This window comes from Macrobrachium nipponense, chromosome 23 (assembly GCF_015104395.2).
Source record: "Macrobrachium nipponense isolate FS-2020 chromosome 23, ASM1510439v2, whole genome shotgun sequence".
NCBI classification, from domain to species: domain Eukaryota; kingdom Metazoa; phylum Arthropoda; class Malacostraca; order Decapoda; family Palaemonidae; genus Macrobrachium; species Macrobrachium nipponense.
The window spans coordinates 52636461-52662391 of NC_061090.1; the positions used below are offsets into that span (position 1 = coordinate 52636461).

At 39.6% G+C, this 25931-nt stretch overlaps 1 protein-coding gene across 1 annotated transcript; it reads left to right on the forward strand.

Annotated features, from left to right (window-relative positions):
- The first annotated feature begins 201 nt into the window (after window positions 1–201).
- Window positions 202–24487, forward strand: LOC135200768 (derlin-1-like). The gene is made up of 6 exons (XM_064229408.1): window positions 202–356; window positions 4471–4656; window positions 4815–4926; window positions 6099–6339; window positions 7703–7810; window positions 23079–24487. Exons 2-6 carry the CDS (start codon window positions 4504–4506, stop codon window positions 23236–23238), a joined length of 774 nt encoding a protein of 257 aa, XP_064085478.1. The 5' UTR covers window positions 202–356; window positions 4471–4503; the 3' UTR covers window positions 23239–24487.
- The last annotated feature ends 1444 nt before the right edge of the window (window positions 24488–25931 follow it).

Below are 25931 nucleotides of genomic sequence, written 5' to 3' on the forward strand. Positions count from 1 at the left end.
GAGAGAGAGAGAGAAGAGAGAGAGAGAGAGAGTTGGATTGTCAAATTGTCAATATGTCTCACTGCTATATTTTAAATTGAGCGCTCAAACTCCCAGTAGCATCTAATAAAAGTTGAAATGTCCATGCAACAACGTACAGTATATTGCATAACAAATGATACGAAAGACAAATAATTTTATCAATTAACCAATTAATCACACGAATAACTCGAAATAAAATATGGAAAGAATAGATATCACGAAATATTGCATCAGATGCCCTCATTAAAGACACGTCTCTGATAACAAAAATGTTGACATCTGACCGAACGTTGCGGTGAGAAAGCACTTTTCGGCATTTTCTTCCAGAAGTTACGGTGAGTGTTGTGAAATACCTTTTTCTATTGAGTTATAGTATTGATATATACTACTTTATTTAGCAGATTGAGGGAACGTGTCGTGATTAAGGCCTGTTCCTTGGCAACAGTAGGGTGGGCCATCTTCTTGACCTCTCTACTAAGGGTACGAACTGTCATTGAGGTACCTAGCCTATAGCTAGTATATTAGCCTAGTACTTACGACTGTCATTTATACTTGTACTATGTGTTTTATGCTTACATTACCTACTCTCGTTTGAGAATGGTTTTTATTATTATTGAACGTTTAAGCGTTTAAACGAAGGAAATCAAGTGTACTCTTAAATACTATTAACGTATTCTGCTGCCATACCTAGGTAGCTAGTAGTAGTGCCATTAAGGCTGGTGGGTTAGTACCTAATAGCGTAACCTAAACTAGGTAGGCCTGGGTAGACTCGGTAACGGGTTTCCATTTGTTAATGGTTTCTGCAAGTTAATAAAACATCATGGAACAACCGTTTTTTGTAGTAGGTTAGGCTAATACGTCTAAGCAGAGGTTGATAGGCCTAGGACCCAAATCTTCTTAGTGTTGGCCAGGCCAGGTCAGTCGTAGACATGACTAGTCTAACCTACTGTAGGAGTATTATCTTTGACTGACATATGTTCAGGTAAACAACCGCGTGGACTGGCCAACTCACCGACTACCACGGCTAGGCCACCCTCCGAAAAAGTACTTTCAACACGTCCTGACACCGGAGATGGTCATCAGTCATGAGTAGTTGGTGGTGAGAGAAGGACCTCAAGACCTCTACTCTCCTTTCGAAGTAAGTATTTTCTCCAAAGTTAGAAATTAAAGCCATATTTTAAGATTTAAACAGAGGGTAATGAAAAGGGTGGCCAACGCAGTGCCCACAACCCCAAAACGCTTTCAAATTTACTTATGATTAAAAACGTTAAGAAGAATGACGCCATCTCGATGTTTGCGGAGTCGCTCGTGTCAACAAACTTCCCATTTCCTGTGCTAAATCTGCACACTACTTGTACCCATAGACGCTGGGGCACTTTCATCTCAATAATCGTAACCCCGACCTCTTTCCAGCACTTATTCGGACTTATTCAAGGGGACTACGGCATTCTTTGCGGCATTTTGCGCTCTTCAATTGTTTATCAGTGTTGTCAATTGGTATGTGTTTACTCTCCAAACTGGGTATAAGACTTGCACAAAACCGGGGAAATAAGTGAAATTAGCGTATCTATTTGTAGTATATATACATATTGTATACAGCAATTTTATCATTACTGCATTACTATGACAACTAGAATTCATGGAAATAGTTTGTAAATGCATCGGCGTATGTGTGATGCTCCACTAGATTGGCAACGATGAGGCATTTTTCCATGTGTCGTCTGCTCATAAGTATACTTCCGAAATATTTGTAATTTTTCGGGGTTAATTTGGTTGCAAAAAAGGGATAATGGACATGAATTAAATAAACATTTTGAAGTAAAGTTAAACTAAATAATGAGTAAACAATTAAGGGAATAAAGCTTTGCACCTTATAAAGTGTAGTCGTCTACTGCTCGTAACTGTGTTTGCGGAGTGAGTGCTTAGGAACCAGGAACAGCAACGTGGTTCAAGTACAATGTGGAGTGAATTAAGACTAAAATGTGTATAATTACAATCAAATAAGCACTGTGGAGTTTCAGTTGTGATGGCAGTAAGGATAAAATCACCGATTACAAGGTAAAAATGAATTCAGTTCAAACCATGACCCCGGGAATAAAAAGTTTCATATTTTCACTAATGTAGGCAACAAAATGTTGTTTTGTTGTGCCGATTACAACTGCAATCTCGAGTAAGATCAATAAAAGTATATATATATATATATATATATATATATATATATATATATATATATATAATATATATATATAATATATATATATATATATATAATATAATAGATATATATATATATATATATATAATATATATAGATATATATATATATATATATATATATATATATACATATATACGTATATACTATATACATATATATATAGATATATATATACATATATACATATATATATATATACATATATATATATATATATATATACTATATACATATATATATATACATATATATACATATATATATATACATATATATATATACATATATATATACATATATATATATACATATACATATATATATACATACATATATATATATATATATATATACATATATATATATATATATATATATATATATATATATATATATAATATATATATATATATATATATATATATATATATATATATATATATATATACATATATACACTAATATACATATATACATATATATATATATATATATATATATATATATATATATATATATATATATATATATATATATATATATATATATATATATAGATATATATATATATATATTTATATTTATATATGCTAACATGTTCAAATGAGTGCTGGGAAGGCTGGAAAAGATGGTGGATTGTCCGTGGTTAGACCGGCCGGCCACACAATTGCCGCCATATTGGATTTCAAAACTGCCTTGAAAACATATTTTACGAAGAGCTCACGTGCTTATTTTAGTTTTTATGGGGTTTTCATATATCACATTATGTTGACGAAACTTCAATCTTTTGAATGGTATGCTTAAAGTTGTAATTGTATTCTTGTTTCACCAATTAAATATCGAGTGAAAAAGGCCTGGCCAGCGTGATGATGATAGATCGTCTGTGGTTGTGGCCAAGTTACAACTCCAAAATAGCCTACTGTCATTGTTGGCACATTTCCACCCCACTGATTTCCACGGTCGCTTGAATTTCAAATTTCATTCAGCCATCGGTAAAATCTAAACCCATGTAAAGCGATAAACGCTTTCCATCGCAGTCTGAAGATCGTTTCCCGGAAATCACTAATTACTTTTATTAAAACAGTTTTAAATAGATTTCAGTTAGCTTAATTAGATGGAAACGTAAAGGTGTCACTCTGTTGTCCGCATTCGACGTGTCAATCAAGACATCGCTCAATCAACGTACTATGCGGCTTCATGAGTTGGCTCGATCGACTTCTGCGGCTTCATGATTTGGTGTAAACAACCAGTCTTTGATGGCACTTTATTCAGTCATTATTATATAAACATATATGGAGATATGCAAATGACTGAGAACTATAGGTCAGTGAACCATATAAGAAAACAATGTATCTGACTACAACAAACCCCTAAAAGGTTTGTGGAAATTTATTCTACACTTGGTGTGGCAGAGAGTAAAATGAAGACGCCACTTCTGCACATGATCATCTTTTGCACCAAAACTCCCACATTGATTGTGGAGGCCACATTTTGACAACACTGCCCACTGCTTGTAGAATGGCCAATTTTGTTATTAATCCTAACCTGTAGTCAAGTATGACTACAAATGTATGATGTTGGGTATATTTTCTGAGTTTTTTTGTCACTGAGCCAGATGAATTTTATATTAATTTTTGTTTATTGACAATAATGTTGGTATTATTCTACTTTTGCTACTACAAGATGATATTGGAGTTTTCATTCTGTTCTTCAAAAGCCTCCATAATAGGATTTTAAATATGAAAATCATTAAAAAATCAATTCCAAAATATGCCTTATAGATATTTACCCATTTTTCTTTGTTTTAGCATTTCATTCCCATGGGTCTGGTACTAATCAAGACCCTCATGGCAGTGATTGTATCATTAAAGGAAGAATTTACTGTATGAAAAACCTGGTGGTGGTAACATAACTAACCCAACCCAGGACAACCCGTACTATCAGCCCATGAGCTAACCTACCTGAGGTTCTGGAACTGAACTATATTTGATGCATTGTAATCAAATTAGGAATTAGAAAATTAATTAAAATATATATATAGTGTTTCATAGATTAATGCTTTGAGTAGATCACAGGTCATCCTGTTATATTAAGTCGTGTAAATTGTGTTAATTTGTTATATACACCTCTTGAAATTATCAAGGAATGATTAAATGATGTTTGCTGGAAGAGAATACAAACTATGTGAACCGTGTAAATGGAATTTGACCAATTTTTATTTTTACCCTCAGGAAGTGACTTGTCCTTAGGCTGAAATCAAAATCATGGGGGACCTCGGTCAGTGGTTCCATAGTATACCTCCGTTGACCAGAACATGGTTCGGGGCTACGATTGCCATTTCTCTTTTAGCACGTTTTGGCTTGCTAAATCCACATTGGTTAATCTTGCAGTATGAGCCTCTTATGCATCACTTTCAGGTTAGTGTTATATAGTTTTTTTGTGTGAATATCTAATTTCTTTCCACACGTTTGCTGCCTTATACTATATGTGTATTTAAGACTAGTTACTGTAGCATTTGTATTACAGTAGTGTTTGTCGTTTCTTGGTTGTTAGTGGTGAATTTTTTTCATTTCAGATCTGGAGGCCAATCACAGCAGTCTTTTACTATCCTCTTGTACCACCATATGGCTTTCATTTCCTCCTAAATTGTTATTTCTTGTATAACTACTCACTAAGACTCGAGACAGGTAAGGAAAGATTAGTTATAGATGATACTTGTGAAAATAAGAATTATCATTATCTTTAATGGGAAATTTATACTAATATAGTACTGTACATTAATATGTATTGTAATTAATAATTATAATTACAGTTTATATACTTTGCATATTTAAACACTTGTAATGTTGAACAGTAGTGTTTGATAAATTTTCAATAACATCTGTTCCTCTCCAAATATCCACCATATGAATAATGACACTTACGATGATCCTTACCAATCCGGGAAGGTTTTACCATCATTTACAGATCAGTTGGATATGTACAAATGCTTTTAACTCAATCAGGCAGTGACCAAAGATTATAGTTTGGGTGCTCTGCACAATTGGTTGTGGTTGCAGTGGTACTCAACTTTAAGGAACAATTAATTAGCAATGAACTTGAATAGCAAGCCTGCACAGACAAAAATATGTTCATACTTTGGAAGAGCCAGGAAAAATATGATCATAATAGAGTTTAGTGTATCCAGTATGTTAACAGTTAGTGTATTACAATGTAATCAATAACATGTAATCATAATAACATGTACAAAATCAATATGCAGAGGAGATTGGTCCTAAAAATACCATGAAGTAAGAGAACATCTCAAGGCCATGAATGTAAAGTTTGGGCACAGAGAACCTTTTTTACTGTATTTGCTCACCACCAACTGTATGCCAGTTGAATCGACAATCAAGATAACCTGTGGCAGTTATCACAGATACTCTAATTAATTTAAAACATGTTTTGTAAGTATTGGGAAATGTAATTTTACCTTGGGTATCTTACTTCTTACCTAGGTTTGTAAAAGTTTTCTTGCTATAGCTCATCTTAGCTATGGAATCTTCAACCGGTAGAAGACTTACAGTAATTTTTTTTCTTTTATCAATAACTCCATCTCTCAGCTAAGTTTCATAGCTAGTGATGGACACAAGTAAAATAAGATGGATGTACAATGGAACATTGCAACCACAAAATGCTAACCTGGCCATGATATGTTTAAAGTAAAGTGTTCTTAGCTTAGGGTGTGTTGTACTTCCAGTTTATGGAACTTGGCTAACGAAATCATTCTATGCCTTTTCTGATGAATAATTCATATTACATTGTACTAGTATTTATCATCTAATTGTATTTATCATCTAATTGTGGTGTTTTATTTCAGGTCTGTTTGCTGGCTATCCAGCAGATTATTTGTTCATGCTGCTTTTCAACTGGATATGCTTTGTTATTGTAGCCCTCCTAATTAATTCAATGTTCCTTATGGACTTCATGATTATGTCTGTGTTGTATGTGTGGTGCCAAGTCAACAAAGATACAATAGTATCCTTCTGGTTCGGTACACAGTTCAAGGCCATGTACCTTCCCTGGGTACTATTACTTTTCAACTTCATCACTACTGGAGGGTGAGTATTTTTTGTTGGTTGAAGCATTTTTATAAATTTTATTTTATCAAAATAATCTTTTATTGAAATAATCTCAGAATCCTTTGAAGAATGTTTTAAGTAGGGCTTAGTTTTGTATGTTAAGTGTTGTCTTACTTTCAAGGTAATTTGTAGATTTTAAAGTAAAATATTTAGTATTTAAAAAGCATGGAAAAGAATAAGAGACTTTTTCTTCAGTTCATAAACCGTGATTCTTCATTTCCAAGAATTTACTGATGTGTTGTTGACAGAATGTGGAGACTTTTCTGGATATATATGTATAGGGGTTATAAAAGAGTAATGAAAATTGCTGGCTTTGGAAAATGACATTGCCGTTGTTATTTCCACCTAAATGATTGTCATTTCTAACAGTTTTGCTTACTTTACAATTTCAATTTAATTTGGAAGTTGGGTTTTGAGGGATTTTGAACTCTGTCTCTAACAATGACGTGATTACAATGTAATCATAACATACATGCTTTCCATCATCAGCGGGCTAAAGGAGTTGTTAATGGAAAAAAGCCTGTGAAGCTAAAAAAGCGAGTTAATTACTCATGAATGAGCAACTGGTCCCAAAACAAGACAAGTAATGGTATTCAAAACTCATAAGAAAGATACTGCATGAAAAGATTAGGTATGGAAATGAAATGGCTACCATTATAGCAGTACCTTGTAAATATGCAAGTAAAACCTTGGAAAAATTAACTGTACAATGAAGTCCAGTGAACAAAACTAGTATATGGAGGGAAATATGCATATTGTTGGCACAGTAAGCAAGTCAGTGGAAAATAGAGTTGGCACACTGGTCTGAGACTGATTTTACAGGAGAGAAAGTAGAAGAAGGGGTAAATAAGTTTAGGGATTGTCAAAAAATAACAGGAAAGAAAGTATTGTATATAATCTTAGTTTAGGCATGACAAACAAGGAAACCAAAAGAAAAAGAAGCAATTTGTATAAAGAAATCAGATGCATTGATGGAGGTGCCACAGTCACAGATGCATGGGAAAACTCATGTTTTGGGATGTCATAAGAGGTTGTGGTTATGAAGAGAGAAACCATGAGGGAGAAGCTTCAATGAAACTCCCTGCACAAAGGATTAAAGATGCTGAACAAAATGTTTAAAAATTCCAGAGAGAAACTGATAACTTGAAGATACAGAGAATAGATAACATTAAAGAAAATGGTTGTATTGGTAAGGCATGTCGAATGCATTTTGAGGGAGAGATGAAATATATAAAGTACTATTGATAAAGTAAAACTTGAATCTGTAAAGTGTCAAGGCTGTATCGTTATATAGATGTTGGCCCGTTTGTTTGTATTAATTGTTTTACGTTATATGTTTCAGTATAAATGATTTGATTGGCATCCTAGTTGGTCATCTCTACTTCTTCTTGAACTTCAAGTATCCTCAGGACTTTGGTGGTGCAAGATTACTTCACACGCCACAAATATTGTGAGTTTTTGTTTGTTATATGCTTTGTGCACTGATGCAGATACATTATCTTTTTAAATAATTTATTTTAACAATTTTACTTGTGCCTTATCCAAAATTTTGTTAATTTAAATTGATATTTGTTCCTCTGGGGACACAATCCTATGCTTTCATAAAGGGAATTCTCAATGCAAGGTGCTCTTCACTGTTACTAACTAAAAACAAAATCTTCTTGGGTAAGCTCCTAGGAACAGATGGTATGCCGTAAATGGGTAATTGGATCGTATATATTTTTAGTTACAATTATGCAGTTAAATAAAATGAAACAAGTGTGGTATTTTCATGATATTCTTCTTAAAATATTGGAATTATTGTCATTAGTATTATGAATTGGTTTACTGAGACATAATTGTAACTTTATTAGACTTACAAGGCGCAATTGTATTATTTTCATAAGTAAGAGTTGAAAATGGAGCAAGACAGTGATGAAAAATAGACACAGCAACATGAGAAGAGACCTAAGGAAGTACGTATATGTATAACAAAACATTTTCATACTAAACCCATTAATAATGTGTAGCCTGTTATTTTTATGCAGTGAATGCTTGTTTGCACTGCTTTGTAACGAGCATTATTCAAATGCCCTTGCTGCAAATGCGTAGCCCGCCTTTGATGCTTCAGGTACCTTCCATTCTAAACGGTTACCAAAATAAGTTCAGAGAATTTTTGTTGTAACTAAAAATGTCCCCTAAAGTTCCTTCTGTGCATGGTGTGTGCCTATCTTGTTAAAATTATCATGTTACATTAAATACTAGAGGCAAAAAGTAAATACCCAGTACTAGGTCATACATATACAATAGTTTTTTTTTTTTTAATGAATATTTACAAATAGTAGTTGTCTTACTTTTCTGTCATATGACTTTTTCTCCCAAGAAGTGAGGGAAAATCTTTGTGCTGTGTAGGGAAGAAGTCGGTCACATTTAGCCTACATGCTAAGTAGAAGGGTATCGGTGACACCTACAAACTAAACTCTGAACACCTCCTTCACAAAGTTGGTACAGAACTCTAAACATCTTCCCCACATAGCTGGCTCCTAATTTACTGTAGTTATCAATAATCACAGGACTTATCAGTGACTAGTATTTAGTCTTTCATTCTTAAATATTAAGTTGAAAATGAGGTTAACGATTTCCACTCACAGATGTAAACACAAAATATGGTAACCTGGTATATGAAGTTAGACTCTCTATTGATGTAATAAATATGAAAAAAAAATTGTGAGTAACTTGAAAATTAATGCCATCTTTTGCTTATGGAGAAATGCATTTTTACAGAATGTTGCATTACTAGCTGTTCTCCTGCTACTCCTCTAGTGCCCTTCAGTGTAATCCCCTAATACATCTGTCATTATTATTGTCTACTTCTGTAACATTATTTTACTTTGTGTGGTTGTCTTCACGAAACTTCCTGTATCCTCCCCTGGTTACTACTACCTTGGTGCTCACAAACAGTTGGCAACCTTCTCTTTCCGCTTTAAAATATACTAACTGTTCTTTGTATTTTCTTTATTTGAGTTTAATCTTAGCTACTGTTAAATTTAGCTATATTTCCCCACCGATTAGGCGAGTCGGCATTCAAACAAAAAAATCGAATGGCTGCCCGGATGACTGTCTAGTTTACCTGTTCTCCACCAGGTGTGTTTCGAATGTTTTAGCTCTTGTCAGAATTCTCCTTGCCACCATTCCGGCTAGGCAATTGTTGGTATTCGATGAAGTTTGGCTGTTTTACACCTGTTTACAGTATTGTAATTTCATTTTCCTAGGATATCTTCCACCGGAAGTAAAACCAATAACATCTGGCTATGTAGGGATGTTTTGGTGTAACCAGGATGGTGAAATTGGAATTTGTTCATGAAACTTACCTGTCAGATATATATATAGCTGTATTCTCTGAAGTCCGACAGAATTTCTAAAAACTTACGACACACGTAGTGGGAGTAGGGTTGGTTAGTACCCATTCCCGCCGCTGGGAGGCAGGTATCAGGAACCATTCCCATTTTCTATCAGATTTCTTCTGTCGCCGGTGTTGTAAACATCTGTTTACAGCACCTCCGCCTCAGGATTTTGGAAAACTTTCTTTGCTTGAGTATCCTCTTGACTTTTTGGTTATTTGTTATTGGATCGATAGCTTGGCATACGTGACTTTGGATTGTTTTTGATTTTGGCTTGGTTTTTCCTAAATATGTCAGGTTCTAGTTCGGCTAGTGCCAGAGTGTGTATGAAAGACGAATGCAAGGTGAGGTTACCAAAAGCTTTGGTGGATCCTCATCACAGTGTGTAAAGGTTGTAGTCAATGTGTGTAGTATGATTTCGCTGCACGGAGTGTGAAAGTTTGAATGATGCTCAATGGAAGACTTATGAATCCTATGTAAATAAATTAGAGCGTGATAGGATCAGTAGGTCTTCCTCCAGGAGGAAATGTCGGGTAGTAGACAGGGTAATAATGTAACTAACTACCCTTCTTTAGATTTTGTGACTCCTAACCCCGTAGTGTTGCCTTCGGGCCCTCAAGTGGTGTCTGCGGAGGGTAATGCCCTTTCGCTTATTTTAGATTCTTTGAAAACTCTGGAATCTAAGGTTCTAGCCCTTGAAAACACGGGAAAAGTGCTAAGTGTAGTGATAGTGCCCCCAGTGAAGTGGAGGGGGCGTCAGATCGGCCCTATAGCGCCTCTAGGCTGGGACCTCTGCCGGACTCCCAGGACTCAGGGAGAGGGCATGTCGAAGGCCGAAGGAGGGTTACGGGGATCCCCCACCGATCTGACGTCCCTTCAGCAGTACCTGTTGACGCTTCCCAGGCTGCTAAGGAGCGTGCTCGAGCACGTGTCCTAAAGGATTGTTTCTCGTCTTCCGACGCGTCCTCCCCGCGCAAGGGGTGGGAATCTCGTTCGGATTCGCTGACCGTTGAAGAGGACGTTTCAAGATCAGGACGCTTCACGTCATGCTTTTTCGGATTGGCATTCTTCTCCGGAAAGCGTGTCCTTTCCGCCCCAGAAGAAGGCTAAGTCGTCTTCCGATGAGGACGTCTTGAGCGCCCCAGTCGCTCTAGAGCTAAGGCTGTTTCCTGGGAGAGGAAGAAGGCGTTCCCCCTCGCCCCTCACCTTCTCGCAGGCATGGCTCTTCTCCTCGTATAGATCCTTCGCAGATGGAGGTAATCCTTGCTATGCAGCGACAACTGGATGCTTTACTTAAGCAGAAGGAAACGGTTTCTGGCCGTAAGAAGGATGATAGACTTCCGATCAAGAGATCAAGACAGTCTTCTCCGCCTGCTCGTCTTTCGTCCCCGTTTCATGGTATTTTGTCGTCTAGACTTCGTTCTCCCCAGCGTTTGTCTAGAGGTGGAAGTAAATGTCAGGAGAGAGAGAGGTTTCTTCAGTCTGCCCTCTCTTCTCGACGTGAGGACGCTCGGCGTTCCGACATCGACGTTTCTGTGATGATGCTTTAGTTTCTGACGGACGGAATTTGTTTGGAACGCACCGCTCCGCTTCGTCTTGCTTGTGTTGACCGTTCATCGGGACGCATCGTCAAGTGTCTATTCCTGTATCTTCGCGGGACGACGTAGAGATGCTTCGAGGGACGCCTAAGGAGGGACGCTCCGCTCATAGCTTCTTTGGACGCTTCGTTGGACGCTCACTTGGACGCCTGATTTTGGACGCCTTCGTTGGACGCTCGGAGGGACGCTAGGTTTGTTTACGCTCCGATGGACGCTAATAGACATCGTCGTAAGAGCGTCTTGGACGCGAGTACGGAAGTTCGCTCTCCGATCGGACGTTATTCCTGAGTCTTTAGATGACGCTACACGTCTTCCTTCTACTTCGCGTTCTACTCAAGTTGTGATTGCTGTTCCTGTATCGGCTAACGATTCTGAAGGATACGTTACCCTCTTCTCGTCATCGGTCTGATAGGAGACTTGGAGTGAAAGGTCTTCTTCCTCTTTCTTCGAGTTTAACTCGGGTAAGGAAGAAGGGAATTGAGCTGTTCTTCGGAAGAGGTTGATGAAGAACAACCCTCGACGTCGTCGTCTTCAGACTATCAAGTTTTGGCTCGGCTGCTCCGTGATTCTTTTGGAGATACCTTCCTTCCTGCTGCTCCTCCTTCTCCTCCATCGCAGTTTTCGTCGTTCGAAAGCTAAGAAGACACCAGGGTTTGTTAAGATGAAAACGTCTTTGTCTACCAAGAGGGCTTTTCCGGAAAGTTAACACTTGGATGGAGACTAGGAAAGCTAAAGGAAGCACCACTTTCGCCCTGCCTCCGTCTAGGCTTAGCGGTAAGGCAGGGATGTGGTATGAAACCGGTGAGGAGTTAGGTTTTGAAGGTTCCGACGTCAGCACAGGGAGATTTCGCCCAGCGTTGTAGATGCTTCAGAAGAGCTCTGTTAGCCTCAGCGAAGGTGTCGTGGACTACGTCAGAGATGGATCATCTGTTGAAGGGTCTGTTTAGATCCTTAGAAGTATTTAACTTCTTAGACTGGTGTCTCGAGTACTAGACAACCAGTCGCGTAAGCCAGATTCGATCAGCTTGGGGAGCTGTCCAGTGTTTTTGTCATGCATGGACAAGGCCGTCAGGGATGGCTCAGAAGGAATTAGCATCTCATTTTTCAGCAGGCGTGTTGAAGAAGAGATCGCTGTATTGTAATTTTGCGGCTAAGTCTGTCTCTCCCGCACAGAAGACAGAACTTTTGTATGCGCCGTTCTCGAGTCATCTCTTCCCCCAGGCTTTGGTGAAGGATTCTGGCAGTAAGTCTGCAGGAGAAAGCTACTCAAGACCTTTTGACGCAGTCGTCGAGACGTCCTGCTGTACCTTCCACGTCTTCAGGAGTTCAGTCGTTTAAGAAGCAGAAAGCCCTTTCGTGGAGGATCTTCAGCTAGATCTGTATCCCGAGGAAGAGGTCTTCCTAGAGGTAGAGCCCCGGCTAAGTCCAGGGGGGGCAAGAAGTGAGAATGCGTGCCTTCAGTCACCGGTAGGAGCCAGGCTTCAGTTGTTTGGAGGAGCCTGGAGAGAAAGAGAGGCAGACACCTGGTCTCTCAACATCGTTAGAGAAGGGGTACAAGATTCCGTTCGTAAAGCCTCCCCCTCTGACTTCCACTCCCAGGGTTACTTGTCCCCGTCGTATCCTCAAGAAAAGCAAAGGATTCTTTTCGATCTGCTCGAGCAGATGCTTGAGAAACGAGCAGTGGAACAGGTCTTAGACCTGGCTACGCCAGGATTACAACAGATTGTTTCTTGTTCCGAAACACTCGGGAGGGTGGCGGCCAGTCTTGGACGTAAGTCGTCTGAACCTCTATATAGAAAGCAAAAAGTTCAAGATGGAGACACCTCAGTCAGTTCTGGGGGCAGGGGCCTTAAGACCGGGGGATTGGATGGTATCACTCGATCTTCAGGACGCATACTTTCACGTCCCGATACACCCCCAGTCTATGGAGTACCTTCGGTTCGTCCTGAAAGGAAAGGTGTTTCAGTTCAGGGCTCTTTGTTTCGATCGGAGTACGGCCCCATTCGTGTTCACCACCTTAATGAAGAATGTGGCGAGGTGGCCTCCATCTTTCCAACATCAGGATCACTCTACCTGGACGACTGGCTCATACGAGCTTCTTCGCAGACCCGGTGCCTGAAGGACTGAAAACGACTCTGTCTTTAGCTGCGTCCCTGGGACTTCTGGTGAACTTCGAAAAGTCACATCTGACCCCAACACAGTCCATCGTGTATCTGGGGATTCAGATGGATTCAGTGGCTTTTCGGGCGGGTTTTCCGTCCCAGGAACGTCAGCAACAAGGCATAGAGAAAGTGTCAGCCTTTCTAGGAAAGATTCATGCTCGGTGAGGGAATGGATGAGTCTGCTGGGGAACCATTTCCTCGCTGGAGAAGTTTGTTTCCCTGGGGAGGCTACATCTCCGACCTCTTCAGTTCTTCCTGTCGGACAATTGGACAGAGAAGGACAACTTCGATATGATCCTACCATCTCAGAAGAGGTGAAGAGCCATCTAAGATGGTGGCTCGATCCGTTAAAGCTCTCAGAGGGCATATCCCTCAAGCTTCGGAACCCGACCTAGTGTTGTTCTCCGACGCGTCATCCACGGGGTGGGGGGGGCAGGAACAACACTAGGGGGGGAGGAAGTGTCAGGCACCTGGAGAGGGGAACAGGTAGCCTGGCACATCAACTTCAAGGAGCTGGCAGCGGTTCAATTAGCGCTCCAGTTCTTTCAGGACAAAGTCTCCCGTCGAGTGGTTCAAGTCAACTCGGACAATACCACAGCCCTGGCATACTTGAAGAAGCAAGGAGGAACTCACTCTCGCTCCCGTTCGCTCTAGCGAAGGAAATTCTGATTTGGGCGAAGGCAAGAGAGATCACGATCTTGACAAGGTTCATTGCCGGAGTCGAGAACGTCGGGCGGATCTCCTCAGTCGACAAGGTCAGTTGCTGCCGACAGAGTGGACCCTCAATCAAGACGTATAGCCAGGAGCTGTGGAGTCTTTGGGGACGCCCCTTGGTGGACGTTTTTGCAACCGCAAGGACGACGAGACTTCCTCTTTAACTGCTCCCCAGTTCTCGATCCGGGGGCAGTAGCAGTAGATGCCCTGTTATGGGATTGGACGGGCCTAGACCTCTACGCATTTCCCTCTTCAAAGATTCTGGGGAAGTGATGAGAAGTTCACAGCTTCGGAGGGGACGAGGTTGATGTTAATCGCCCCCTTTTGGCCTGCAGCGATCTGGTTCACAGAGGTGATATCCTACCTGGTGGATTTTCCGAGATCTCTCCTGTTAAGGAGAGATCTACTCAAACAGCCACACTTCGAGAGGTCACCACAAAAAACCTCTCCGCTCTGATCTGACTGCGTTCAGAACTATCCAGAAGTTGGCCAGAGCGAGAGGTTTTTTCGAAACCTGTGGCTAAAGCTATCGCCACCGCGAGAAGACCTTCGTCAATCGCGGTTTACCAGTCGAAGTGGCAGCTTTTAGGAGCTGGTGTAGGTAAGAAAGGAGTTTCCTCTACCACGACCTCTGTGAGCCAGATCGCCGACTTCCTTCTTTATCTCAGACGAGATTTAAAGCTCGCAGTGTCTACCATTAAAGGCTACAGAAGTGTCTTGTCTGTAGTTTTTCGACATAGAGGTCTTGACCTTGCTAATAATAAAGACCTTCATGATCTACTGAAATCTTTTGAGACCACCAAGGTACCGATGGCTAAGTTGCCTTCGTGGAATCTGGACGTGGTTCTCAAGTTTTTAACATCAAGCGCTTGCGAACCTATTTACTCTGCCTCTTTGCGAGATTTGACGAAGAAGACTGTATTCCTAACTGCTCTGGCGACGGCGAAGAGGGTTAGCGAGTAGTACAGGCGATTAGTAAACACGTCGGCTTCAAAGGGCATAAATGCCAATCTGCTCTTTGAGTATGTCATTCCTGGCTAAGAATGAGAACCCTTCAACCCTTGGCCTAGGACGTTCGAAAATAAAAGGTATGGCAGAAATCATTGGTCAAGAGCCAGAAAGAGTCCTGTGTCCTGTTAGGGCTCTTAAAGAATATCTTTGTAGGACAAAAGGAGTGTAGAGGTTCTGCGGAGAATTTATGGCTGTTCGGTTAAGAGGCCTAATATGCCCATGTCTTAAGAATGCACTGGCATTCTTTTTGAGGAACACCATTAAGGAGGCGCACGCTTATTGTCAAGATAGTGACTTTAAGCTTTTAAAAGTTAACGCTCATGAAGTAAGGGGTATTTCGACTTCTATAGGCCTTTCAGAAAAAATATAGCTCTCAAAGATATTTTAAGTGCCACTTTTTGGAGAAGTAACTCTGGTGTTCGCCTCGCACTATTTACGGGAGGTCAGAACGACATATGAGAACTGTTACTCTCTTGGACCATACGTCGCGCAGACACTATCTTGGGGGCAGGAGGTAGCACTCATCCTTTCCCATAGAAAAGGGTAGGTGAGTTTTTAATGTTCGCAATGTTTATGGTTGTAGGGTCGGCCGCCGATGCGGTCTTCCCTTCTTTTAGCCTTTGGTATATGGGAGTAGTTGATTAGGCTAACTTAGGTGGTGGTTTTGCCTCGTTGTCCTCTTGAGTATGGTCATGGTCTAGTCACATTGTGGTCTCGTCCCCGTTGGGCAGATCATCTAGAGCGCACCAACTAAACAGGTCTCTACCTTGTTGGTAACTCTAGTGAAGCAGATGCAGGCTTGGGTGACAGTAATCACGAAGTCAGCTATGCTAACAGGTAAGGAACCAAGATGTCAATCATCTACATATATATGTTTTTCCTAAATCCTTTTCTGTCTCTCCCACCGCCAAAGGTGGGATTCAGCTATATATATCTGACAGGTAAGTTTCATGAACAAAATGATATTGTTAAGATACAATAAAGTTTGTTCATACTTACCTGGCAGATATATATATTTTAAGTACCCACCCACCTCCCCTCAGGAGACAGTGGAGATAGAAATCTGATAGAAAATGGGAATGGTTCCTGATACCCGCCTCCCAGCGGCGGGAATGGGTACTAACCACCCTACTCCCACTACGTGTGTCGTAAGTTTTTAGAAATTCTGTCGGACTTCAGAGAATACAGCTATATATATATCTGCCAGGTAAGTATGAACAAACTTTATTGTATCTTAACAATATCATGTTTATCAACATTCCTTTGTACTGGCAGGGGTACAGGGTGTGATTTTGGAACTACTAGATGTGAAGAATGTAGAGAATTGTTCTGAGAAATTTATGCCTGAATATGTTAGCCTATTTTTAGTTCTAATACAATTTAAACTTGAACAGTTCATGACGGGAACGTTCCGAATCCCTCCAGTGTGCGCTCGTTTTCGCGTTCCCTGTTAGAAGTAAGGTGTTGGTGCCCTCGTCTGTACGTAAGCCCGAGCCTAGGGCTGCCCTGCGGCAGTTGGAAACGTCGCTGCCAGGGAACCAGGGTCGGTTCTTGGGACAATGGGATTCTGTGCCCTCCAATACCTACTTTGCCCTTTTCATGGCCTGAATCTCGTTTAAAGCGTTCGCCAAAGGACCGTTAAAGAGTTCACATAAGGATTGTTTTGGTAAGCGTTAATGCTTGCTCCGTAGCGCATTCTGTCGTCTTCAACACCTAGTTTGAGGTGTTAGCATGTATAGGCTTAATAATATATGATATAGGTGTAGACATTTTATTGAGATAATGTATCTGTAGCGAGTTTTACACGTTTAGATATGTCGACTTCGGTCGACTATTTATCTCTCATGTTTTGGTTATTCTAGTATATTCCTTTTTTTTTTCGTAATGCTTGTGTTTGTTCTTTGCGTGCTTCCTCTTCGGCTATCAGCAAATCTCTTACTACTGCCTCGATTAATTTTCTTTTTCAAGTCTACACTGTCTGTAGTATCTACAGTTCTCGCCGAGTTAGATATTCTAGCTTCAGAGATTTCTAACTTAGTTTCATATAGGAATGCTTTCAAGTATGTACGACACTTGCGGACGAGGTGGGAGCGTTGTTGTAACTCCTCTCCCACCGCCTCCCCACTTTAGGCACGCCTTTCTCTCTTCTTCCTCTGTCGACTCATGCGGACTACGGACCAGGGTTCCCAGACGTACGATAATTATCGTACGAGTACGGTAATTTGACTCTCTATACGATAAACGACTAATAATCAAAATACGATAATTTGAAGAGATTTGGTACGATAATTTGGTCTGATACATATGGGAACCCTGCTGTGGACATTGTTGACTCGTGTGAACCCAGTTGAATTGTGCGGAGTGCGAACTTGGCCGAGTCTCGAGTCACTTGAACTGTCTTGCTCTCATTGAGTCGTGGTGGATTTGTTACAGCACTTTGCTTCTGTCACCTCTCATTGATAAGTGTCGCCAAGGGTTGCGGAGAAAGAGCAATTCTTAAGCTCTTTGTTTACCTCCTGTCGGCAGTGGTCTCTTCCGTCGCCGCTGACGGAAGGAGAGTTTGAATGGAATTGGAGGAACTCGTTTTGGGCCGGTCGGAGTTTGTTGCCACATTACGCCTTCCTGTATTCTCATTTTGTTGAGGATAGAGGCCACATAGAGAATATATCTTGATTGTCTTAGGTATTTTGGCGAGCGTATTTTGGCGCGCACTAAATATTGGAGAAGAGAACAACGCTTTCCCCAATTTGAGAGCATTTTCGTAACTTTTATTGTCCTCGGACACAATCTCCCTTTGTGTCTGCCTTGGCTTGTCGTCTTGTCTTTTGAAGTTGCGGAGAGCCAAAGGCCGCCTTTTGCTGTACAACGCTTATTGGTCCTTTAACCGTCTTTAATAAGAGGTTTGCTTCTTTCTCTTTCCTGTGGGGAAATGAACTAAGACAGACAGACATGCTGATGGATTTTCAGTTTAACTTGAGCTATTATCTTCTATTTACGTTGTCTCGTCTCTGCAACTCTTAGAGAGGTGGAGACCACCAACCCAGCGGGAGTTTTTAGCGAGAAAGAAGTAACTAAAAACAAGTAACTCATTTCTGATGTTGCAGGGTAATGTCCTCCATGCTTATACTTACTCTGTTTGGAAGTGAGACACTTTCGCTTCCTGTATGATTATGCAGTTCGGGATTACTATTGGTAGTCTTATTTTATACCTTTCGGGGATAAGTGCAGTCTCAGGTTCTGGATATGGACAGTTGCAGCTCCTAACATGCATGGGAGACTTGTGACCAGTATGTTATATGGTGGAGACGGTGAAGGGCAGTTGTGATTCTTTTTGATTGTCCGTCCACTGGTATATCTCCTATAGCTCCCTTGTCTTCAGCAGAGATCTCTCATAAGTATCTTTTAGTAGGAGATTGTATATAGAGGGAAGATGGTCCAAGGGTAATTCTTTAGGAAGACACCCATAAGTAATTGGAGATATTCTTGGACTTTTGGAGACTGAATGACAGTAAGTGTCTGCCCATATACTTGTTTGTTTTCTAGCATGGTTTTAGTGCCTTTCCAAAGAATGGTCAGACTTGTGGTACACATGCAGAATGTATTCATTCCACTTACCATACATCCACAGTCATCCAAGTTCCTTCAAAGGGTTTTTACTAGAAGGCATTGTGTTCTATGCACTTAGTTTGGGTTAGTGTGCAGTCCTTTATAAGTTATGTCAGGGACTTGTTGCCCATGGTAGATGGTGTCGACTTTAGGAGCAAGACAATTCTACTGAATCAGTTATTCAAGTTAGCCCACTCTGTCAACAGTATTCCAAAGGCCAAGGACCTGTTGCTTCTTCTGGCCCAATTTCTATGCACTATATTGTTAATTCTTTATATCCCCATTCTTATCTAGTGATGTGGGGATGATATTTAATTATGCATGCTTGTCGGTCAAGATGAATAGGCATGTGCTGCTTGAAGATTTTAGACCGGAAAGAAACTTCCTATATGTTAAGGGCTTTTCCTCATTAGGAAACATGGCCTTATGGTTATTATTTTTCAAGATATCAATATCTGCACATATGTGTTTCCTAAATCCTCTATTCTGTCTCTCCCACCACCAAAGGTGGGATTCAGCTATATATATATCTGACAGGTAAGTTGCATGAACAAAATGATATTGTAATGATACAATTAAGTTTGTTCATACTTACCTGGCAGATATATATAATTAAGTACCCCGCCCACCTCCCTCAGGAGACAGTGGAAATAAAAATTATGAATAGAAAATGGGAATGATTCCTGATACCCGCCTCCCAGCGGCGGGAATGGGTACTAACCACCTGACTCCCACTACGTGTGTCGTAAGTTTTAAATTCTGTCGGTGTCGGAAATTATCAGCTATATAATATATCTGGCCCCCAGGTAAGTATGAACAAACTTAAAAAATTGTATCATTAAAACCCCCAAATATCATGTTTGGATCATCCATTCTGTGGAAGAACAGTGTTTAGCAATTGGGATTCAGGAAGAACAACTGCCTACAAGGGCCCTGACATCCATAAGTTTGGCACTTGGGTGGATTTAAGGAACACTCATTTAGCTTCATAGCATGTAGATGAACAGGGACAGCTGAATGATTACTACTACTTTGTTGGCCCTAAGGCTTGAGCAGTGGATGTTTCCTTAAATTTTGCTTAATTCAGACTCATAGGCCTGCTCCTTGTATCTACTCTGAATTCTATTGAGCAATTTCATGTTCAAGAATTGCTTAGTCTTCCTGTAGAGCCCTTGTAGCCTCAGGGCAAAACTTTTCAGAGTTTCCAATGCTCTTAGTAGATGTCTCATTCTTCCGTTGAGAAGATATCAACTCTACTACACAATTCCATACAGTTCCATTGACATAGGCATCTCCTTAACTGCTTGGAGAGGTCAGAATGTCCCCTCCCAATAAGATTTTCAAGTTATCATAGGATCTGTCCTTAATTTAAAACTGCCATGGCCTGGGGTCAGAAGCAGTGGTCTGTGTGTTGCTGAGGGTACCATTCTGGAGGAATTTTCAGCACCTGGAACCTTGTAGACGTCAATGTTTTCTGTTTAGAGGAGATAAGACTTATCACTGTCTACTTCCAAAGTTATCGTTCCATACGTACTTTCCTCAGTATTGCATCAAGTACTTTTAGATCTTGCTGAGGACCAGCACTGTAAGGTGTTGAGATTGAAACCCCTTCATCTCTATATCAGTCTCTCTCTGGAGTTTAGATGCGGGTCTAAACTTTATCTGAATTTACTGAAAAACCTTTTGTTTAGTAGTGGTTAATAAGTAAATTTGCTGTCAGCACCCTTCTTTAAGCTGGTGTAAGGGAATGCTATTTTAGCTTTCTGTCTTAGAGCTGAGGGTGATGTTAAGGCTATGCTTTACAGTTCTCTGTAAGAATTCCAATCTAACCCCTTGGGGGGGGGGGGGGGGGGGGGAGAGAAAACTTCTCTATCCTGTTGGGCATTTAAATTTAAAGGTTAAACCTAGAACATTTTTTATCATCCTTTTAGAGACCTTGAAAATCTTTGTCAAAGGTAAATGCTGGAAGAGGCAAAATTAACCTTTGGTTTTGTGGTTTTAAGAAAAACAGATGTTGTGGTCAAAGGTTAGCCTGGAAGAGGCAAAAATCAACCTTTTGTTTTGTGGTTTCTAGAATGTATTTGTGAAGGTTAAGCCTGGAAGAGGCAAAATTAACCTTTTGTGTTGGGATTTTTAGAAACTTATAATGCCTTTGCCAATGGTTAAACTTAATGCAAAGTTAACTTTTGTTTTGTGGTTTTAGAAAACCTAGAATGTATTTGTGAAGGTTAAGCCCGGAAGAAGCAAAGTTAACCTTTTGTGTTATGATTTTTAGAAACTTTGTCAAGGAACACAAGGTCCACTGTGACATAATGGATAAGCTAGTGTATGAGAACTAGCTCCATATCTTCTACCTTATTGAAGTTAAACATTCATAATGTGAGCAGCAGTTGCAACTTCATTTAGTGTTAAGTCAATTTGTTGCTCCAGAATAGGATTGATGTGTCACAGTAGAAGTACAATTCAGTTTTTGCCTGATCGCTACCTTAAGTATACAGAATTGTGTTTGAAAACAGTAAAGCCCTTAATCCGCTACTAGTAGTGGGTAGTCTTTTCCTGAACCAAAAAAGAGCAATTCTTTAGGCTCTTTTGTTTAAATCCCGGGGCTTTAATATTTGGGGAACGTGAAGGTACAAATTTTGTATAGGAGCGTACCTTTATATTGTAAAGGTATTAATTTTAAGTGACTGTCGTTTGATAGGGCTTTTGGACCCAGGCACGTGGGTCCCTCATACCGCTTGTGTTTCATGCTGGCTTGAATCGAAGCGGTTTTTTCCGCAAGGCTACTCTTTGCTGCATATGTATGAGAGCCTTGCTCCCTGAATGGAATCCAACTTCTGGTGGCAGTAAAATCCACCAAGGATTCCAGATCAGGTGAGAATGTTTTGGGTTTCATATAAGAAACCTTTAGCTCGAATGGCTGAGCGGAATTTTGTCTAGCTGCACTACCCACCATCCTCTTCTTAATGTAAGAATCAGCTAAATTTAACAGTAGATAAGATTCATCTTAAATAATTAAATTTTCATAATAAAATTTATTATTTGGATACTTACCTACTGTTAAAGTAGACCCACCCAGCCTCCCCACAACTTAGTGGGCTGTCAAGGAGAATTCTGACAAGAGCTAAAACATTCGAAACACACCTGGTGGAGAACAGGTAAACTAGACAGTCATCCGGGCAGCCATTCGATTTTTTTGTTTGAATGCCGACTCGCCTAATCGGCAGGGAAATATAGATTAAAGTTGGAAAATATTTTCAATCTTCAAATTCCACTGTTAGTTATAGCACTGGTTGTCTTAAGTAGGAATTTTCAGTGATTACCATCCCCTTGTGGCTTTGTGAGGTCACTAGGTACATGGGCTTTAGATTTCTGCTTCGAAGGAGCTTGAGCCTTCCTCCCATCCTCGAGCTCATGAGATATGGCCAGTGGGCCTTCCACCTTGCCTTTTGGAAGAACCTGTTGGTCCAACAGTTAATGGGGCCAGTGTGTGGAGTCACACAATCACCTTATTCTCTCTCAGGGATGTCACTCTCAAGTCCCAGGACATGTTCTCCTTGGATCCTTTGATGGCTGCTCAGCAACTAGATCTAGGCAAGGCATGTAATCTTGCTCGCCTACTAAGGTCGAACTGTTTTATATTAGGGTAGATTGAGGAATGTGTATGAACACCTTTTCCTTTTCTTTCCCTTTAATTGAGAGCATTGGCTGCAGTTATAAGCTGGACCTGATTGACTTCAATATAAGTACATTACAAGTGCCAGTCTTATTAGTTTATGTGCTGCCCTCCCGTCTCCATAACAAAGGGAAGGGATGGGCGTGGTAGAGTTTTCTTGTAACCCCACTACCGTACAATAGTCAAGGAAAATTGCCAACCAAGATGACTTTCCTCAACATTGGCCATTGTTCCAATGAAGTTTTCTGCCAAGGAATTTTCCATTCAAGTCTCTTGTTCTCTTGGCTTCCTTTGTTGCTGACCAGTGTCTCCATATCTTACAAACCTTCACACATGTCTAGGATGATCATGAAAAAGTTTTCACAGGTAATAGTAAAAACATAATATTAAAGAAAATATAAGGTAATTACGTATATGTGTTTTTTGTCCTCTATATGAATTCACAGGGATTTAATTAACTGGATGTCTTCAGTTTTTATGATAATTTCAAAACCTTTTGCTTAAAGGCTAATTGTGTAGCTCACCTAATAAGGAAGTAAATACTAAATGCAATACGGTTTCTTTTCCACAGGTACCATTACCTCCCAAACCAGCGAGGTGGTACTGCGGGGTTTGGTAGTGCTCCTACTCCACGTGCAGCTGGTGGTGCAGGAGGTGGTGGCGGGGGTGGAGGAGGAGGTGGAGGTGGAGGCGGAGGACTATTCCGAGGTCAAGGGCATACTCTTCGCTAGAGGGATCTCGGTTCACTAACCTCTTGCCATTTGCCAGCCACTTTGCAAGAAAACTTTTCACTCCGCAAGTGATTGATGTTCAAGGATGATTAGGTCTTTCTCTTTTTCTCTTATTGTCTCAGTGGTTTCTGTTTTCAGTTTTACCTTGGTTTGATAGCTTCTCTTTGGACCAGCAGAAGGTTACTTGGCCTCAATGCGCACATTGTGATATAATGGGATATTTTAATTTTTTATGCATATCAATTTCAGTAACTTTTGAGGTTTGATAGTTTAATGCAGAGTACTATACATGTGTTACTTAAGAAATATTTAATAATTAATTTGGTTTTGAGGACTTTGTAATGAAGGAAGTTCCATTAATAGTTCAGTGTCTGATAAGCAATACAAAAGCTCTACAGGTACTTTCTTGAGTTTGATCCTTTTGTATTAGGCCTTGAAATTCCGAAGACTAGAATTTAAGCCCACATGTACTCTGTATTATTATTTATGATAATTTCTTTACTGCATTGACAGAAATTATGTGGCTATTTGAAGGCACTTTATTTCATCCATTGGCATTGCCTTTCTTATCTAAAGAATTGGTACGTGTTGTTATTACTAGTTGCTGTTAAGTTATGTTACCAATAATATATATTTATTTCTGTACCTGGCAATGAGAGCTCCTGGATGAGCAGTGCCATAGAAACCACGTTAAGGTGCACGCAAATTATCTCGGTTAAAACTCTACTAGTATGTTAATACACTTTTTGAATATTTACGTCAATAACTGCAGAATGCATTGTTAACCTATGTAAAGCTTTTCAGTTTACGTACATGTGAAGCGCAAAGTTGGGTTTAAAAGTTTGAACAGTTTGGAAATACTTCTCGTCCAAGTATCTCATTTAGTCATGCCTAGGCATCATTCATTAAACATCAGTCTATCCTTGGTTTCATGGTGTGAATATATTTTTCTTACTGTGTACATGTTAAGTTTTTTAAAGGTTGAAGCTGACTATTGAAGGGTTGTATTGCAGCCATACAAATTGTACAGATGATCACTAGACTGGTGTTTTTTCACTATTTTATACAGTATGCATTGTCAGTTGCAAAGTCATTCAAGCGAATGAGACAGGATTTACCGGCTCTTTATGATGTCAAGGTCACCTTTTGTGATTTTGCCCCCAATCATGAATTTTTCTCTATGATATGGGTACTTTTATAATAGCATATGTACAATTGCATATCCCATGTGAATAAAGTGTTTTTCACTTATGTTGTTTCTTTACCAGATGTCACATATGATATTTTTATGAGCTGAAAATAAAATATAAAGTGTGTGTTAAAGCTTTACCTAAATCAGGTTGGTGATAGCCTGTTGGGTTTGGGGTTTACGTACATGTATGAGGGATGTGATTTTTGCCCTACAGAAGTTTTTCACATACAGTATTTCATAGAATTTTATGTGCTCTTAAAATTGGTACAGTGCATGGAAGAATTTTTAATACACTTTTAGAAATTTACTTGCATTTTTTTCTAGTGAGGAGATGAATGGATAATAAGCCTAAAGAATGAAAATAAATGTATGGGAGGTGTAATGTAAAATAAACGAGGCGAGTGTCACATTATAAGAAAGACCTGAGGTTTTACAGCTTATTTCGAAAAAAAGCCAAGTTGGTGATGCTGTGTATTGTGTCATTACTAGCTTTGTTTGTTTATAGAGGTGGTGGTTGGGAAATCTCAGGGTATTATGAAATCTAGTGTCCGTGTTTAAAAGCTTTGTATACTGGGGTTGTGGGGAAATCTCAGGGTAATATAAAAACTAGTAGTCGTGTTTACTAGCTTTGTATGTTAATAGGGGTTGTGAGGAAATATCGGGGTATTATATACCTGGACTAGAGGAAAGAAAGTACGATGTACGCAAATTTAAACATCAGAAATTGATTTCTCCATCTCAAATCAACCTCATCCCCAAATAGAGCCGATTCTTCCAATGGAAAAAATCATCTATTTATATATTAAATATATATGTACATACACATATATGTACAGTAGTACCTCGAGATACGAAAGGCTCTACTTACGAAAAACTCGAGATACGAAAGCCAATGCAAAAAATTTTACTGCCCTACATACGAAAAGTTTTCAAGATACGAAAGGTTGTTGCTGTAAAGTCCCGAGATTCGCCCGGACCACCGAGAACAATTTTAAAACTCCCACGCTGCCAACTGAGTAAACTCGCCACCATCCTCGCTCTCCCCATTGGTTCCTGATGCTAGTCACCCCATAAGGTCCTGCTCTCCTATTGGTCAGCATCTACCCCTTGTGCTTTAAGTATTCTATTGGTAAAAGGATGCTGTAAATTGAAAAACTTATTCATGCAATGCATTTAATAAAAAAAAAACATTAGGTAAAGATAGAATAAAGAATAGAAATGAATGGTTATTATACTGTTTGGTAGTTTCAGTAGTTGAAAAGAGATAATGAAAATTTATGGCTTACTGTGTAAAGTGACTGCTTGTCGATCGTTATTCGATACTCGTGCTTACTCGTAAGTTGTGCTGGATGTAAACAGACATTTGGAAGCTTTGTTTTTGTTTGTTTATTAACTAATGGTTACTTAATAATTATTGAAATGAGTACATGCAATACATTTAATAAAAAAAAATTGTGAATTAGATATCATAAAATATAAATAAATCAGACTGCCAACAAAA

Excerpts from the sequence above, each read along its gene's own strand:
- LOC135200768 (XM_064229408.1), top strand. The coding sequence starts at position 4,504 with ATGGGGGACCTCGGTCAGTGGTTCCATAGTATACCTCCGTTGACCAGA. Across the intron at positions 4,927-6,098 it reads CTCACTAAGACTCGAGACAG|GTCTGTTTGCTGGCTATCCA; the intron begins GTAAGGAAAGAT and ends GTTTTATTTCAG. Across the intron at positions 6,340-7,702 it reads AACTTCATCACTACTGGAGG|TATAAATGATTTGATTGGCA; the intron begins GTGAGTATTTTT and ends TATATGTTTCAG.